The following is a 20,234-nucleotide window of genomic DNA, read 5'->3' on the forward strand; positions in this document are numbered from 1 at the left end:
GCATTGTGCATTTGTTCTCATTAAATTGCATAAACACAAGAATGTCATATGCCAATATCATTTAGACTCAAAAAAGGAGACGTTGGTAAATATACTATATAACACAGCTACAAAAAACATTGCCAATACCAGTGGTGTATGTATTATTACAAAGGAACCTATACTGACCCCAAACAGTAGCTCCTGAGTTCAGTTGACCAGGTGGGATTAAAGGGCAAGCATACTCTGGAACCCTGGGTGTGGCGAGTGGTGGGAGAGAGCACAGCATTTTAGGATGGGTTTTGACACCAGGTCAGCCATGTACTAGTCATGTGACTTTGTGCAAATTAATCTTTCACAATCACTTTAATTTTTTAAAATACGAAATAGTAGTTATAGTAGTTATAAAAATCAGGTCATGCTTGTAGAAGCCTATTCTGTGAACTATCATTCATCAGAGTTCCCACTGTTTTGCTATTTTTGCTGCCACCAGTCGGGATCTCCAGACACACCCTTATTTACGTTGCCTGTGAACAGGTGCTTGGTTTTTCCAGATTAAGTTATTGGCTAACCCTCACTCAATTGAAGCGTTGATTTTTTTTTTATAAGATGATAGCCTGTGACATTTGTCTTGTGACATTTCCAGTGTTATAGGTACTCAGTTATGTTTAAGTGAGTAATTTCTGGCTATAGATTAATTGGATTATGATGATTCTCAAAAAAGACAACATTAATCAGATTTATCTTATAATTAGATTCTTATCACTAATCAGACCAATGCTGACATTCACTGAATACCATTAACAAACTAGAGATTTATTTGCTGCAGTAAAAATAACCTTCTACCCCTTCTAAAGTGAGCCTGAGGAATTCATGTTCAGGATATTGTAATAAGACTGAAAATTGCTCCCAAGAAAAACTCGGTTTTTTTGCAGGAGCCTTGGCCTTTCTAGCTGCTCTAGGCCATACGAACTATTTCTAAAAGACTCTGTCCACATGGCATTTCTGAGCCCAGCATGCCAACAGAGCCAACGTTGACCTTGACAGAGATGAGGGTTCTAGATCTGTTCTTTTGGTGGGCCATTAGCACGAAAGGTAGATCTGGCAAGAAAAAGATGGGCTATCCCACACTACAGAATACAGTGGGGACATAGACTTGTTCATATGTTGTGTCCCCCAAACACTGACAACTGGTTAGGAAAGGTTTTACTAGTCAGACTACCATACTGATTATTTGACTACACGCTGGTGTTTTCACCATGGGAAGATTACTAAGGTTCAGTGACCTACATCCCACTGAAGTAACTTGCTCCAAAAGTATGTTATGATATTTTATGTTGGCCTAAGTTTCTCATCATTATTATTCCAGTACTAGTCATTGTATGAACTTCGGACTTCTCATCTTTCTACATAATCACTAATGAAGTATAAAAATACCAGTGAAATCAATTCAAAGTCATGGAAGAAATTTCCATTTGAGCATTTACAAGGCAACTTTTAAATTTTTATTCTGAATGTCATCTCCAGATTGAAATGGCTCTTAGTATTCTTAAAAGTGGCTTCACAATTTCTAAAGTAGAATAGAGAATTAACAAATTTAAAATGTTTCTTTTGGTCAAAAATGAAACACCAGAAACAGACAAAAGCTAACTACAAAGCATAAGAGAGAAACTGTCAATGTTTGTACTTATTTTGGAATCAGAGGTTATTGAATAAATACTTATTTAATTTTCCCAAATATTGAAAAGTCGAAAAGTATGTTTTTGTGTTTTCATTATTCATGTGCCCACATAGATGCCTTGAAGTTGCTGGGAAGATTATAGGCCATTTATTTTTATTGTTTACTTTATAGATAAGGCACTTAGCAGATGAGGTGCCCTATGGCAAGTGATTGCCTTCTATATCTTGATTCTTCTGTCATTAAAATTCAGTAATACTATTGATTCATCTTGATGACAATGAAAAGTTTAGAAATTCTCAACTAAAAAATCCTACATCTAGGCAAATTCTAAACTCAGTTTCTCTCAGATCCAGAGTATCTCTTTTTTTTTTTTAAAGATTTTTATTATTATTTATTTATTTGAGAGAGAGAGAATGAGAGACAGAGAGCATGAGAGGGAGGAGGGTCAGAGGGAGAAGCAGACTCCCTGCTGAGCTGGGAGCCCGATGCGGGACTCAATCCAGGGACTCCAGGATCATGACCTGAGCCGAAGGCAGTCGCTTAACCAACTGAGCCACCCAGGCGCCCCCAGAGTATCTCTTGATAAGAATTGAATAGTAGAATAACACCTTAGCACAGACAGTGGAGAGAAACAGAAGGACAAATGCTTTTGCTCACTGTCCTCTAGAGATGGCCTCAGAAGCTCCAGAGAAAAATAGGGCTAGATAAGTCAAGCAGAGAAAGTCAATTATCATATGGCTTCACTTATTTGTGGAACATAAGGAATAGCATGGAGGACATTAGGAGAAGGAAGGGAAAAATGAAGGGGGGTGGAAATCTGAGGGAGAGATGAACCATAAGAGACTATGGACTCTGAGAAACAAACAGGATTTTAGAGGGGAGGGGGGTGGGGGGAATGGGTTAGCCCTGTGATGGATATTAAGGAGGGCACGTACTGCATGGAGCACTGAGTGTTATATGAAAACAATGGATCGTGGATCACTACATCAAATACTAATGATGTACTATATGGTGACTAACATAACATAATAAAAGAAAAGAAAAGAAAAATAGGGCTAGATTAACAGATCAGCCAGAGGGGAAGTCCTTTGTAATATTTGCCTGACTTTTAAAAAATTTACTCAGAAGTCCTGGTTTACAGGTTACACCTACCTATAAAGCTAGTATATCTGGAAAAGAAAAGAAAATTCAGCTTTAGAATTTTCCTTTTGCTCTTTTCCCCACCAAGAATGGGTTTTGTCAGTTGTCTTAGTTTACATTCCCCCCACCATGAAATCTGCTTTTTTTTTTTAAATGGCATTACCCAGCTACTTATCATTTCTTCTCTTTGCTCTACTTAGCTGTTTGTAAAGAAATAAGAATGTAGGCACATTTCACAATTTATTATTTTAGAAAGCTTCAGGCAGTGCTACTTTCGAAATAGTTCCTATTGGTGATTTATTTATTCAAATTGGCCAAGCACTAGAGGAGACAGTTTAGTTATGTGGGATTCCTCGCTTGTCTGTGTTATGAGACTTTGGTCTGCACAGCCTGTGGAGCTTAGTTCTACACTGGCACAGTCTTCTCCGACCCACTCAGTCATTCCTCCACTGAGCAATCCAGTCTCCAGGCTACTGTTAATTAGGCATTGCTGCCCCCTAATTCCTGTACCTCTCCCTAGAGCCCTTCGCTGCTTTACTGAAAAGACTTTATCTTATCTACACTATCAACCCAAATGATTTCCCCCTATCTCTTAGTCCTCTTTGATATCTCTGCCTCTCTGTGGCTCTAGAGAAAAATTGTACTCTGAACCTAAATTTGACAAGTTTATATTATTTGCTGAGTTACTCATTCTTGGTTTCCTTTCAGTTCTAAGTTCTTGGAATCGTGATGGAATTCAGAATTGAACATTGCTCTTTAATAAAGACTAGAGGAATATGATAAAAATTATATTTCAATACACTGGATAGAGCCTTACCCATTTCAAACAATAAACATCTCTTAAAGTTTTTTAGAAGGATGGAAAATAATCATAAAAACAAATCCTGGAGGATAGCTTCATACCTCAGAGATTTCAGTAGTAAATATACATCAAATTACTTACTGAAGATAGAATTAAGAATGACTGGAGTTTCTTTTCTCATGACATGGGCTCTAGTCCAAGGAAAATGTATCATTCAATCTCAGGTTGCTTCTCTTCCTGACAGGTTCTCATATGTCTAATAACTATTACCTCTCTGCCATAAATTGAACTTTAATATTTATCTCCATCCTTGAAGAACTTTTTCAAATCTTGACTAAGTTCTTTTTTCTCCCTAGAAGGCAATCATGCTAGTTGCATTTAATTATATTCTACTTGAGAGTTTTATGTATATTTTGATCATGTATTCAATTGGTTCCCCCTATGATTATGGAAAAGTGTTTAATATCATTATTTTCTGATGACTCTGGTCTCTGTCACCAAGTATCTTGTCATTGAAGAATCAGGCTGATCTCTTTGTGATGTGATAAACAGAGCTTGAGAAAAAGATACAGATGTGTGAATCATTTGATGCCTACTGACATAGTTATATCGCATATTACCTTGTTTATACTAAACCTTGATATGTTCTTAGACTTCAGGTAATTTTACGAATTCTGATATTATGTAATACTTGATTTTTTATGGACAAAATTTGGAAGGACATCCTACCTTAAAGAAATGACTGTTGGAAAGGGTATAAGAATGTCTTAATCCATCAAGCAACTTGCCAAGTATCATAACTTTCACAATTTATTGAGTTAGGCTGTGTGAATGAGCAGATCATTTTGATTGGTGTAGTGATTTGATACTCTCTTGCTATCTACAAAAAAAAAAAAGAGAGATGAAATCCCCTCTCAACTTCCTCTGCCTCTCCCCTGCCCAACTTCCTTATTGTTGAATACGGATCTTTTGTAAACAGTTAATGAGTTTTGGTTGTGTTGATATAGATATACCACTGCTATCTCACGATCTTTTTAGAACTGGACTAGTTCCTTTAATTAATATTTTGGAAACATGATCAAGTATATGACACACTTTACCTATGGTTCACAACCTTTCCATAATTTCCTAAGAAAACCACCACTGTGATAGTCTATGTCATTATGTCAACAACTTAAAAACTAACTCTCTAATACTTAATGGATATCTGCGTAGCAAGCCATTTGATCAAAGTGGAACCAAGCTTTTTATCTAGCATCAGCAATATTTCCTTTTATTCTGTGATTTTGCTGTTATAATTTTATATATTGTTACTAGCTAAAGATATTTTTATGGCTAACGCATAATATTTTTTGATTCTCAAACTCACCTTCCCTGAATTTTTAAAATTCCAGTAAAACTTTTGGTGTCTAGAGGACAAGTTCAGAGGTTATAATTAAGGTACATAATTTGGCAGAATCGAAACCATGAATCTGAGTTTAATGTATTTTTTTTCTGTCCTATTTTTCCAACAACATATTGCTTCTGTTTATATGGTATGGTCATTGAAGTTAAGTCTTTCACATTTGTAACTTGGAGATTTATGCCCAATTAGAAGCATTTCTATTCCAGGATTTTCAAAATGAAGAAGCTCTTTGAGGTTAATTTCATAAGTATATCTTGAATTGATACTTAAGATTTATGTTGGGGCGCCTGGGTGGCTCAGTTGGTTGGGCGACTGCCTTCAGCTCAGGTCATGATCCTGGAGTCCTGGGATCAAGTCCCGCATCGGGCTCCCTGCTCAGTGGGGAGTCTGCTTCTCCCTCTCCCACTCCCCCCTCTCGTGCTCACTCTCTCTCTCTCTCTCTCTCAAATAAATAAATAAAATCTTTAAAAAAAAAAAAAAGATTTATGTTGGATAGAAACTTAACAAAGGGGGTGCCTGGGTAGCTCAATCGGTTGAGCATCTGCCTTCGGCTCAGGTCATGATCCCAGAGTCCTGGGATCGAGTCCCGCATCGAGCTCCCTGCTCTGTGGGAAGCCTGCTTCTCCCTCTCCCACTCCCCCTGCTTGTGTTCCCTCTCTCACTGTCTCTCTCTCTGTCAAAAAATAAATAAAATCTTAAAAAAAAAAAAAAGAAAAGAAACTTAGCTAAGGAGCCAAATGCCTTCCTAAGATTTTCTCTAAGATAATACATCCAAAAAAGAGAAGGGGATTTTTAATGTAAAGATATGTAAGAAAATAAAATATATTCATCAAGATTCTTTCAGTTAAAAGTGATAGATTATCTTCAGGTTAGCTTTGATACAAAGTAGAGTTTATAAAAAGAATACTGGGTTATCTTATCTCATTAATGGAAGGTTGAAAAATAAGAAGAGGTCATGGGCTTCCAGAACAAGTGGAAGCAGGAACAAGAATCCTTCAGAATGCTGTCTTTCCTTCCCCCTTCTCTTTTTGTTGCTTTCTGCATGACAACTTACTACAGCCTGGCTTCCTTCACCTGTCAAGGGACAGCTGCTGATGTTTTCCAAGTTGGACATCTCTGGCTTCTTGTATTGACTCCCTCTTACTCAGTTACGGTTTGAACACATCTGATTGGCCTAGATTGGGTCCTACATCCTATCTTGAAGTAATCAATAAGTCTATCAACAGTGCTCAGGATAGTGGGGTTCTATAAAAAATAACAATGACTATGATTATGGTCATCCATAGAATTATAATTTCTGGCCCAGCAATTCCACTCTTAGGTATTTACCCAAGAGAAATAGAAATATATGCCCATGCTACTGTCCAGAATATAAAAGAACTCTTACAACTCAACAATAAAAGATGTATAACCTAATGTTAAAATGGCAATATATCTGAATAGACATTTCTTCAAAGAGGATATGCAAATGGCCAATAAGCACATGAAAAGATGCTTAGCATCATTAGTCATAGGGAAATGCAAATTAAGACCATAATGAGCTATCACTTCATACCCACTAAGATAGCTAAATAAAGACAGATAATAACAAGTGTTGGTGAGGATGTGGGAAATTGGAACCCTCCTGAGGTGCTGGTGGGGTGGTAAAATGGTACAGTCTCTTTGGAAAATAGATCGGTCCTCAAAATGTTAAACATAGAGTTGCCATATGAGTCATCAATTCCACTCCTACTTAGGTACCCAAGAGAACCGAAGGCGTATATCCACACAAAACCTTGTACATGAACATTGCAACATTATTCATAATAGCCAAAAGGTAGAAAATGAACCAAATGTCCATTAATTGCTGAATGGATAAACAAACGTGATCTATCCACACAATGGAATACCATTCAGCCTTGGAAGGAATGAAGTACTGATGCATGCTACAACATGGATGAACCTCAAAAATATCATGTTAAGTAAAATCAGCCAGTCACAAAAGACTGCATATTATATGATTCTGTTTATATGAGATGCCCAGAATGGACAAATCCATAAAGATTGAAAGTAGGTTAGTGGTTGCCGAGGGCTGGGAGAGCAGTAAAGAGGGAGGACTAAATGGGGCATGATTGTTAATGAGGCAAGATTTGTCCCCAGGGGGCTGAAAATGTAGAATTGGAGAAAATGTCAGATACCCCAAGTGTCCTGGCACTTGGTGAATTGAAAACACCTTTCCAAAGGCCATTTGATAAACCTGAAAAAGAATCTTATCTTAGTACCAGTAACTCAGCTTCTAAAAATGTATCCTAATGAAATGAGAAACTTCAGCAAATATCTATGTACAAGAATGTTTCAACAGTATTTTTAATCAAAATAAGATGGAAAAGATAGAATTAGCAAGCAATAGGGGATTAATTGAACTTAATATGGTGCATCTATATGTTAGAATTTTATGTATGCATTTAATTCAATGTTTTAAAAGAATAATCACATAAAATACATGGTTATGTTATTTTATGTTAATAAAAATTAAGTTACAAAAGATCATGCATAGTATGACCCCAATTAATGTTTTCACAGTATAATTAGCCTGTAAAAATGGCTGCATAAGGTGCAGTGATAAGTCTTTTCAATTTTTTGTTTATTGTGTTTTGTATTTCTCTTTGGAATGGGTCGGAGTATATATTTCTGTACATACATAATCAGAAGACAAAACAATGATGAATATTTAACAGTCACTAAACTCAAGCTAATATTGTTTGTGTGAACATTTAAAAATATTGTTCAGTAAACATTGAGGAATTTCTAATTCTTTCTGCATGGTAGGAGTCCCTTATCTGTATATAAGTGTTAAGGCAGGGTTTTGCCAAAGCAATGCTGTTTACATTTTGGGCCGGGTGATTTCTGTGGTGGTGGGAGGACAGGGAGGTGTGCAGGTGACCTGAGCAGAGGAGCGTATTTAGCGGCCTCTGCCCCCATCCCCACTCCATGCCACTAGTACATCCAGTGTTACAGCAAAATCTTGTCTTCACATAGCACCAAATGTCCCTGGCAGGACATTTATATATCACTGAATTAAAGGAGCCATTTTATAAAGGAAGAAAATTCTGGATTATTTGAAAGCAGGATTTATCTATTGTGAAGTTCTGTTTTCTCAGACCTGCGCTTGATTGATAACTAGGGTAAACACTGTTTCATCAGGACACCCAAGTTAAATAGTGACTTAGCCAAAGAGCTCTTGAGTCTCATTTTAATTTCTATGTAAACTGCATGAATCTTCATTACGTTTTTTTTGGTCTGAATATTTATAGCACTGATCACCCGTGTTGCTTTTGATTATAATGCTGGTCTTTTCTGTGCTCCATACAGCTCGCTCAGCCGTAACCGGAAGCTGTGCCCACGATGGTGTTCACATTATCAGGGGTTCCAACTTCTCTTCCATGCCTTTTGCCACCATATGTGGAGATGAGATCCTGTCTCCTGTCGCCATCCTAGGTCCCGTACTGCTCAACTTCTACTCTAATGCTCACACCACAGACCTCGGATTCAAGTTTAACTATAAGATCACCCGTGAGTAACCATGATGATAGAGTCTGGAATTTACTTCTTTTCTTGAGTAATTCCCATAAGGAGTTTTAATTGTGATTCGTACGTCACCAGCTTGAAGACTCGTGCACTTTAAGGGGAAAAATGATCAAATAGATGCATGGTCCCAAAATACTCAGGCATTTTCTTTAAAAAAAAAAAAAATGGGGGAGGACCTTCTTCATGAACTTTAGCTAGAACTACTCCTTGAAAATCAAATGGAAGATTGAGATTTATGTTGCTAATTTAAGTTAGAATGAATGTTCCTGCTGTCTTTAGTTGGTAGTACGTTATGTAAAGGTGTCTTTTTGGCCTGGACTATCCAGATGCCTGTCTCATTTCTCCAAGTCACTTTGCTAATGTGAAAAGCAGTATTTTATAAATTTAGAAAAAAATGGAAAATAATATCTTTATAATCTTCTGGTAGGAAAGGACTTTTTGATAATATACACAAAGCACAAGGTCTAAAGGAAAAGAAAAGATTAACATATACAGCTATGTTACAATTTACAACTTTTCTATTTCAAAGGCAAAGTGAGAGGACAAGTCTTGGATTGAGCAAAAGCCTTTGTAGTTACTAGGATCTTTTCATTCTCTGTAGACAATTTAATTGTGTATTTGAAAATCATAGATTATGTTTCCCAATTTTCAGTAATCTTTTCCTCTCCTGCAATAAGCATGGTTAGCTTACTGACCATTTTTACCACATCATCCCAGTTTCAGTGAAATGGGCACACACATCTGACAAAAGCTTTGTTTTGTTTTGTCTTTACTTGACCAAAGTAATTTACTAAAGTTAAATCATTTTCTTTCAAATAAATTACTGTTCCCATCCACAGAGAAGACTTGAAACTATTTATTCATGAAGAAGGCCTTTACACTTCATTCACATTAGCTGTTACCTGAGTCCTGACTCCATTTGGAAGGTGTGATTTTTTGTGGCTCCATAGGTCTGTGGGCACAAACAGAAGAGATTTGGGCACTGAATGTTCCTTCCCCTGGTTGTCTTGTTGAATAAAGAAGAGCATCGGTTTGTTTTATTCTTTTGGTACCACTGGTGTTTTGGAGACTTGCATGCTGCTTTATGATCTTCTACTCTTTAATCTCTCATTTTCCCAAAATACTGTATGTAAGGTTTACCATATCTACAATGAGAATGCCATTTGAAGAGTGTTGACATTAAGATTTCAAATCCTGACAAGGTACAAATTTGGGAGTTACTTGGGCATTGATAAGCTTTCAGAGACCACATAATTGTGTGTAAGCTGAAATAGAATAATGGCTACACAAATCTAACTTTTAATTCTCTACAGTTGTCCCCGGGGGTCTGAGCACATGAATACTTATGGGTGTATAGAGAAGAGCCTTCCTCGAAATGTGGGCTTACCTGAGGGAATATAAACAAACAAACAACCTTAAATGGTAGCCACAATTTATCATTTTTAAGAGATGTAAATGGAATATGTCCACTGACAGTATATAAACCATAGAAATATCATCAAAGTATACTAACATTGTAATTTTAGAATCATAAAATAGAATAAACAGAAGCTTTTCTCACTGCAATGAGTGGGATGCTTTCCATCATTGTGTGGCATAGTCTCATCCTCCTTATATGTAAAAACAAGCAGAAATAATCCTAATTTTATATTTTTTATAATGGGGTTTTATTGTTTTATGGCTGTGGTTTTCTTGACTAATAGAAACAACTAACGGCTCTGGGCCGTTGATTGCTGGAGTCAGGGCGGGGGGGTGGGACTAGCTTCCTTGTGCTTGCTGAGGACCAGTAATACAAATTTGGGCAAATAGAGTCCTTACCAGGCTCACAACTAAACGGAAATACAAAGGACCCCAAAGCTATGCATTTGAGCCCACAAAGGGAATTAAACTTGAAAGTTCCAAAAACTATTTCCAACACTTCACGTTATAATCCTCTGTCTTGACAGAGGAAACTATATTTTAGATATTTAATCTATGTTAAAGATTTCCAGATCACAGTCCTTCCTGGGCCCAGATGCTCACAACTTGCCTTGGATTCTGCGTGCCTTTCTCAGCTATTTGAGAGCTATCTCCAGTTATCTCTGTCATCTCTCTCAACCTGTCAGTTAAATATAGGGAATGGACAGTTACACCCCAGCACATGAAATGTTCTCTCTCATTGTTTTCACTCTGGTCATTAATTTGACCCAGACTTATTCCATTGCAAGATGTTCCTTAAAATATTCTCTGCTGCTTCCACTCCCATACTGTCTCTTCCCCCGACCTTAGTGGAAAAATCAATATTATTTGTAAACAATGATGAAGGGAGATTTAAGTTCTTTAAGACAAATGGTTGGTGTCTCTCTTAGGGAAAAAGGTACAATAGTAATGAATATCTCAAAATTATTTTTTCACACTCGGAGTAATAATTGTTCTCTGTCTTCTGTTGCAGCCTGTGGTGGAGTGTTCAACTTCTCCACTGGGGTCATCAAGAGCCCTGCCTATTTGTATTCGGACTACCCTAACAACATACATTGTTCGTACACCATCATCTGTAGAGATGACAGAGTGCTTCAGCTCAAGTATGTAAAACAAGTGTACCTTCTTTACAGTCGATTCAGCTCGATTTACAGAAAAGATATTCCTTTACAATAAAGAACACTGATTCTTGCAGGAGGTATATAAGGGAACCTTGAGGAAGGGAGAGGGAAGTTCTTGTTTGGTAGTATAAATCCAGGAAATGGGTGTCCTGCCCTCCATGCAGGCCAATAGGGATTAAGGGGAAAAACACGCACTCCACCAGTGAAAATGAGAGTTTTAATTTTCCAACAGTTTCAAAGGAGCTTCGTATAATGGGTTGTAAAATTATAAGCCTGTCTTGGGAACAGCAAGAGAAAGTATTTGATTTGTTGGGCACTTATTATGCACAAGGAACTTTAATTGATACTTTCCATAATTCTCTTTCATTCTTTAAACAGTTATATGAGGCATATATTATTAAACCCATTTTACTGATGAGAAAATTGAAGCTCAGATGGGTCAAATTACTTTTTCAGTGTGATATGCTATTAAATGAAGAGTCAGAATCTGAATTCACATCGTATTTTCTCCCAAAGCCATGTCCTTAATATTTCCCTATGCTATCTCTTGAAGGGCAAATATTTCCTGACTACTTAAGAAATGTATTTGTTCATGTATCAGAGCCCCTCTAAACTGGTGCTATATGATATTGCTTACATCATCAGTAAAACTCTCCCCTAATCCTACCTACTCCCCACAGGACTGATTAAGGGAATATAACCTCCATTATCAGTGATAAAGGTCAAAACCACATTCATCTGAGATGACGTATTTGTAACTCTTGTGTTTCAGTGATATACAGCATATGGCAGAGGGCTCCGAAATTTCATGTAGTTCACAGCAATCTAGAATTTTTTATAGAAGGTCGAGATGGACTAGAATCTTTCTTACCTACCTCCCTACTAAATGGGGATCACTTTCATCTCTAAAAATCGTATACTCTCCACTGTTTGTCTCTAGGAACCTCATATGTCAAAAGGGTCTTTGGACTGTTAAAGTCTCATCCAGCCTGATTGGGTTCCTGTACCAGACAGTAAGTGGTCTAGAGGCTGGACCTTGTAGAAATCAGCAGATCCCTCCCTGGGACTATTTGTAAGGAAGCTGTGCCCCAAGGGCCAAAAAGTCCTTTAAGTCCAAGGGATAAAAGAATAAACAAAAAATGCCAGATGGTCCAGAGCAGGAGGCCTATGAAGGGATCACCTGCCTAGAATGGCAGTATAAGGGGTCATTCTTGTTACGTGCCATGGTGGCATGAGATTTGCTTCTACACGTGTAGGATTATAGGTGATATATATACTGTATGTGTTTATAATGTATATTTCTGTTTCTTACATGGGCCCTGGGCTCATCATAGTCAAAGTTCATATCAGCATGTTTGGAAAATTTATTATACTCTTTCTAAGAACCTACATTCTATAAAACAGATATTATCCCAGGCTTTACAGAAGTTGTAGACATTAGTAAAACATGAATTCTTCTACCAGTGTTCTCAAAGTACACTGGCAACATAAGCTTTGCTATCAATGGGCTTTTCCAGATAATCTTCTGTGCTCTGGAAAAATGATAAAAAATAAAAAGTCAAAACAGCTTTGAGTCCTCTTGGAAACGCAAATCTTTATCTTTCTTTATGGATTCATGTTGTAGAAAATAAGTGTGTTATCCAAGGAGAATAAAAAATGGATGTAGTATTTTTAGAAATTATCTAGCTATTGTCCTGTCCTCATCTTCTTTTATAAGAGCATTCAATATTACATGTGGTTGAAGAAAATAAAGAATTTTTCATCTTGCTCTTAACCATCAGTTTGAAAAAATTGAACTAATTAAAGTTCTATAAAATTTTACAGATCCTTTTTTTCTCAAGGCTCTTAAAAGGAATTTTCAAATTAGATATTTTCAAATTATTCTGTATTAAAGATTATTTATTTATTAGAGAGAGAGAGAGAGATGTAGAGACAGAGAGTGCAAGGAGGAGCAGAAGGAGAGGGACAAGCAGAGTCCGTGCTGAGCGCAGAGCCCTATCTCCTGACCCTGAGATCATGACCTGAGCCGAAATCAGGAGCCGGACACTTAACTGACTGAGCCACCCAGGAGCCCCACAAATTATTCTGTATTATATGTTATTATTGTAGCTGCTAGCAAAAAGAAAAAAAAAAAAGCTGAGAAAGCAGAAGAACCTACAAAAATGAGGGCAGGATATCAAATAATTTAAACAGGTTTAAGAAAAAATAATTTATAATAAACCCATCCTAAAGCCCTAAAGATAAACCATGTAGAAAGCCTTGCTTGTTTGGGAACTCTGGGAATAGTTACTTGAAACAACAGAGTATAGGCCTGAGTGAGTCAGGCCATAAAAGTGAAGTTAAGGGTGTATCTGTCAGGATAGTTATAAGTGGTAACAAACATGCCCAAGGCACAGTAGCTTAGTGAGTTTATTTCTCACCTGTATGAGTATGTCCAATGTGGCCTGGTCACTTAGCAGCCCAGGCTGATGGAAGCTTCATTTCTACATTTGAATCCATGATCCATCACTGCAGTGGGAAGGCAAACTGAGTAGTAATTTTTTAAAAATGTCTTCCAAAAAGTAATAGGTATCACTCCTGCTTATATTTCTATGGCCATAGCAAGTCTTAAGGCCATGTAGAACCTCAGAGTGTGCACAGAAGGGCAGTTCTCCCAAATATCAGGAAAGCAGAGAGCTGGAGATGTGTGATGAAGTTCCTGTAACAACTATAACAATCTTAAATGTGAATTTTTGCTTATAGCCATCAAATTAGTAAAATAGCATATTGTTTCTAGTATTTGCTATCAGGTAAAGCATGGATGTTCTGCTTTTAGCCTTTGACTTGTTTTGTTTGTTTGTTTTGGTTTTGTTTTTGTTTTTACAAGAATGAAGGGCATAATGTAATGGAAATTCAAATGGACAACATCAGTATTAACAAGGTTCATTCTACAGGTTTAGTGACTTTGATGTGGTTCCTTCCACATTTTGCTCCCAAGACTACCTGGCAATTTATGATGGTTCGAACATCAGTGATCCCCTTCTTGGCAAATTCTGTGGTTCCGAGCTTCCACCAAATATTAGGAGCAGCAATCATAGTTTGCTTCTGGTATTCAAGACAGATTCATTTCAAACGGCAAGAGGTTGGAAAATATCTTTCTGGCAGACACTGGGTAAGAATTTGGGATATGTAAATCTATTTTTCATGACTGTTACTTTTCTGCTTTACTTATTTTTTTTTCACCTGACTAAAGTTGCTTTTCATTTAAATTTCAAAAAATATGTCACATAAAGTTTTGGTTTTAAAAATTATATATGATATATTTTGATTTAAAAAAGTCACTCAACTAATATACCTCTCTGGTATACAAAGGTAAAGTCTCCCTACACAACCATCTCTAATGAGACCTGAACCTCATTTTACCACTGATGGAAATGACAGAAGTTTAGCCTAAAAGCAGGCAAGGGCCCCATCAAGAGAGAAGGCCTCATGACCTGTGTTGACTTTGTCCTTGAAATGATGAAGAGCCTTGGGAAAATTTTAAGTAAAAACCTCATGGCTTCTGGAAAGATGATAGTGGTAGCAGGGTGGAAGAAGATTGGCGCAGGGGGACCCTATGACTTGAGAAGAAGAAGCTTATTACAGAATTCTGAATGGCAAAGGTTGAAGGTTCAAACTGACACAGTGAGAGTAGAAACAGAAGGAAAGGTAAGAATCTAAGAGAAACTGAGAAGGTAGAAGGCTGTAGATCACCCTCAACCCTCTGATCCAAAGCCAAGCTTACCTTAAGCTTTCTTTACATTTGATGTTTTACTTTTTTGTGCATTTTTTGAGGGAAGCAATTAGACATTTGTATTGTGAAAGCTTCCCAATAAAACATAGACATCATGACAAATTTTATCAGAAAACCACTTTGCCACCTATCCTACTTAGCTATATCAACAATCACTTGAAAGCAAGTCTCAGGGGCAGACAGGGAGTATTGCCTCAATAGAATTTGCCTAAGTGAAGTGGTGTACAAAGCACAGAAGCTATTTTGAAAGAAAAATTCATTTTCCTTTGGAGATTTTTGCACAAAAGAACCCATACATTCTTGCCTTTAGCACAGACTTTAGAACCAAATGACATATATTTGCATTTGCTCTTGCTACCTGCTTTCAAGTTGTTTTTCTTTTTCCTAATATATTCTCACATGACCATTGAAATGGTCTTATGCTCTCCACTGTTGTCATCTGCGTGAAGTTTCCTGAGTGAGTCAGTCAGCATTCCCTAGCCTCATTAATTACTGTTTTTCTGAGCTACAAAGAAGGCATTTGGACTTACTGTGATTTTACTGAACTAAAGTGGCACAGAAGGGAAAATCTTATATTGTCAAAGGCATTGTTCATGTATGAGCACTGGGCTCTTTCAGTCAATTACTGTTTTCCTCTGGTCACAGTTCTACGAAGGGTTCAAGTGCAAGGAGCAGAAATGGAATGTCATTAATTGTCAGAGTGGTGTGATCACTGCATTTCATGATGACGACTTTTGCCTCTTTTTCCTCTTTATAAATGCTCTCAGACACTTGAAACTATCTAAGAAGTGATTTTGAGTAATCTTTAACGGTAATTTTTTTTTTTTTTTGCTGAAAACCTAGGTGTTGCCTTTTTATATTGCTTTGGTCTCACAAAGCCTTCAAGACCACACATATAAGCCACACATATAAGTTTACTATAGATCGTTCTGCAAAACTTTTCAATTTTGTTTTGTTTTTTTGTTTGTTTATGGTAAGGAAGTAGGGGAAGAGCAATTAAGAGTAGATTGAATTCTTTTAGTTATAGATCTGGATTAAAAAAAAACAACTTAGACTTGACCACTTGGATGCACCTTTCACTTCTGTCTTATCCATTTAAAACCACTGCACTTTCCCATAGAAAGGGGAGAGCACCTGTGTGGACCCAACAGTGAGTTTTCAATAGTCACATGAATTTTCGACAGTGGATGTCCAAAACTGTCAGTTCAGCCTGGAAAACAGTATTTTCACAGAGCGAATAATTGCTGTGAAGAGACCATTTTAGTCTGTGACATTCCAGTTTAGTTCATCTTGACTAACACACCAGAGTTTTGCAAATTTGCCATTTAGATGATACATTTGACAATACTTTATATCACATATGCTTCAATTTTTCAGAAGTCAGTGGAGAGCCCACTCATGTAACTACGTGATTATGAGGTAAACTCCTTCATTTGTATTGCTAATGAGTCAGAACAAATTTGGGGCAAATACCCCATGGTTTGTTGTTAATTACTAAATATGTAGGGAAACTGAGTTTCATCCTTTCATGGAACTTCTGTATCAAAGAACCATAATGCGGGCGCCTGGGTGGCTCAGTTGGTTAAGCGACTGCCTTCGGCTCAGGTCATGATCCTGGAGTCCCGGGATCGAGTCCCGCGTCGGGCTCCCTGCTCGGCGGGGAGCCTGCTTCTCCCTCTGACCCTCCCCCCTCTCATGGGCTCTCTCATCCTCTCTCTCTCAAATAAATAAATAAAATCTTAAAAAAAAAAAAAAAGAACCATAATGCATGGGATATAAGGTCCAGAGAAAGCAAGGCAGGCCCTTTACAGGGGCTAATACCTAACTATAAAGCGAATCTCCTTTCCCCCTGCACTCCTGCATTCCATGAATAATTGATCCTGAGAGAAGATGACCAGCAAAGTGATCATGCCAGGCATTAGGGATCTGTGAAACTCTGAAATTATCTGAGTGTTTTTCTCAAGAGAGTGAGCTTTTGTTTGATTGTCAGTGATATCAAGGATCTAATAAAGTTTAAAAAGCCATCAGTCCTGTGGATTTGGCTGAAATGGGAATGCTATCTAGTGCAGAATTAACATTTAGAAGTACCCTTTATTCTATTAATTTCTTCTTGTTGAGTTTTTGCCCCTCCTTGATCCCCAGGGGCTACTTTGGCCATGATTGTGCTTACATGTGTGTCTTGTGAAGCATTTCAGACTTGCAAACATGTTTTTAAACTTCCAAAGCCTCTATTGCTTCTTCCTGTCCTGGTCTCATGTCAGAGTGCTGCTCAGTCAGTCTTATTCATGACATGCTCATCACATTAGACACCAATGCTTCTAGCTATTTGATTAGATCGGGGATTTAAAGTACATAATTTGTGTAGTACTGTGGTAGTTCCATTTGTTTTTTAAAGTAATGTGTTTATAACACTTTAGCAAAATGTCAGGGTCAGAAACTGACCCTGGCCTGAGTAGGTGTGAGATTGGTAGGCCTTTGAATCAGTGAGTAGCCAAGGAGAGAGTAAAGAGTGACTCATAAGGATGACATGTCCTAGAAGGACAAGGATGTGATGTCACCCTGGAGACTATGGCAGTATCATGACAAGGGGGCATCAGTGACTAGAGACTGGAGACACTGGATGTGTGACTAAAGCTCCCAGCTCCCTCTTGTCCACAGTCCATGTGTGGAGGATGAGGGCCACTGCCTGTCCCTTCCTCGGGTAAGTGCCATATAGGAAAAAGTCAGGTGGCAGTACAGTCAGACTCACAGACCTTGCTGTGAGGCAAAGGCAAAAATACCAAAGTACATGTTTAACAAGGACAAAATAAATCGTGCTCTGCAAAGATGGAAACGTGCCCAGATGGGAGGGGCTGTAGACCAGAAAGCAGGTGACCATGACCTAATCGTCCCATTACATCATTGCCCGGTAAGATGCTTTAGAAAAGCCCCTTAGCATGTTTGAGCTCAATTTTTATCCTCTAAAAAAAGATCAGTTTGAAAAATGACCACTATCTTTCTCTTAAGAATACAATGGGAATGAAGTAGCTAATTCCTGTAAAGTTCCTTAGATGTCCAAGAGGAAGACTGTTACGTTATCAGAAAATAATGCTGTGGTCTTGGGCTTCTGTAAAGCTCCATTACCTGCCCCACCCTATCTCTGGAGTATGTACAGCTGGGGTCACTATCATCAATAGGACCCCTCCATGGAGCAATGATTGTTTTGTTCATTCTTACTCACTTTGCACTGAAGTCTAACCAGCAAACCCTAAAGTATGTTTTATAACCTAAATCTGAAATCAAAAGCTAAATTTTTCACGTATTGATACTCCATCAATATTAATAGGCTGTGTGAATGCATTAAAGAATAAGCGGACACATTGCACCTACTTAACAATTAATTCTCTTATATGTAATGTAAATGATATACTATACATTGTCTTGAATCGAGATGTGCCTCCTTCTCAATCATGGTTCATATAGTTCCACTATGACTCAGGGTAGTAAATTGGATCACTTTCATCCTCAGAGAATTGATTGGGAGTATTAGGTCAGACTGAACCTCTGGGTCATGTGTGTCTGGCCCTTGGATGTTTGCCTACTGCCATAACATCTGGAAGATGTCTCTTCGACATGCTAAAGGAAGGCACTGGGAACAGTGGGAGGAAGCTGAGGGAGTTGAACCAGAGGGGACAAGAGAAGGAAAGGGGAGACTGACAAAGGCAGTGGGATTCTACAGCCCCAAAGATGGAAAATATGGTCAAAACAGATGGAGAAAAATATAACAACATGTCAGAATCAGACTCTGGTTTCTAGTTATTTTTTCAGTTTCAGTTTTGGTGTTATGTTTGGACTTTGAGAGGCATTCTAAAATTCTGTAGCTAGACGGTAAAAGAATAAAGTTAAGAACATTCAGTGACTCTGAATACTGATGTGTATGTTTCCATGTGCTTCTTAGCAGCCTGATAAAACTGCCAAACCGTATTACTTTTACAAGTACAAGTGCAGTAAGAGTGTTGAGTTATAACTTGAATAATTTTATAAATCACTGCTCAAGTAATTCTCAGTTTAGCAGTAATGGGGGTATTACTTGAAAGCAGTGGTGTTTGTTCTCTTAATGTCATTTGCTCTCTCTGATGAAGTCTGAGAATGAGATGAGCTGAAATTGTACACCCATTTGCAGAAAACTAGACTGAGCTTATTTCCGCCCTTTTTAAGCCTTGTAACTTTCACTGGTGATTGGATTTCCCTTGAGAGATACAAAGACAAGGTTATCTGCAGCTTCTTTGTAGGTTTTATTGAAAAGGGTTTTTTGCTGAGCAGAGCATGTGGGGCTACAGTAAAGAAAACAGCAATGCTTAGTTCACCAAAACCTTACAAAAGCAAGTAGACAGGAGTAAAATTCCAGATCAGCAAAAGGAAAGGAAAGATTTTTATTAAAATATATTCCAACATCAGAATCTATGCCCCCTCCCCCTGGAATGACCCGTTTGAAAAGTAGGGCTGTTGTTGGGGAAAAATAAAACCAGATGGTATTATGGAGACCAAACTGAGTGACAAAATTGAGTTAGTGGTAAATCATAAGCTAACACTGGAAAACATTTGGGTGAACAAGAGCTGGGAAGTAATTACCTGCATTAACCTAAGCCACACCAGCCCTCCTCAAAATGGAATCTAGTCTTATCTCAGATGTTCTCAAAACCGGGTGTTTTGAGTTTAATTATTTGTAACCACAGGTTCCCTATAATAATAATTATTATCCTTACTCGGATCAGCTTGACTTTGATGTAGTGTTCGCAGGAGCATAAATGCAAACTATCTCTGGCTAGCAATAAACATTAAAAAAAAATTCTTTGGTTGTAAATCAGTTGTTTAGAAATGAAACATCATTAGGGCCATGGGACTCTATTCTTGTTGTCGTGATATACAAAAAAATCTATTAATTTTGTGGTAATTGTACATTCTGCTCTCTCCCAAATGAAGACATTGCAAAGTCCCAGGGCATAATGATAGTGACTGCCTGTCCCCGAGCGTCCACTATGTGCTAGATGTAGGACAGAGGCTTTCCCTAGATGGTCTCATCTAATCCTCACAACTGCCCATGAGACAGGGATTATCCCATTTTACAGAGGAAGAAATAAGAAGTGGAGAGATTAAGTAATTTGTCTGTGGTCAGAATGTGTGTAAGAGTCAAAGCCAAGCTTTGAGCCAGGTTTGATTGTCTCCCAGATTCACCCTTTTCCTAATCAACTCCCATCACCTCTGGGGCAGTCAGTAAACATAGCCAGGGATGAAGAGGGATCCTGGGGTGAGTTTTCTGAAAGGCAGGT

General features: G+C 37.8%; 1 protein-coding gene across 1 annotated transcript in view; it reads left to right on the top strand.

Annotated features, from left to right (window-relative positions):
- The window catches only part of CUBN (cubilin), a 264,463-nt gene that overhangs the window by 209,913 nt on the left and 34,316 nt on the right, over positions 1-20,234 (top strand). The window contains exons 57-59 of the mRNA XM_045874338.3: positions 8,359-8,559; positions 11,006-11,135; positions 14,087-14,304. Coding sequence (XP_045730294.1) covers positions 8,359-8,559; positions 11,006-11,135; positions 14,087-14,304 — 549 coding nt within the window. The remainder of the gene's footprint in view (positions 1-8,358; positions 8,560-11,005; positions 11,136-14,086; positions 14,305-20,234) is intronic.

This window comes from Mirounga angustirostris, unplaced genomic scaffold, assembly GCF_029215605.1.
Source record: "Mirounga angustirostris isolate CCGP_5_RB_7025 unplaced genomic scaffold, mMirAng1.0.hap1 SCAF_5, whole genome shotgun sequence".
Lineage (NCBI taxonomy): Eukaryota > Metazoa > Chordata > Mammalia > Carnivora > Phocidae > Mirounga > Mirounga angustirostris.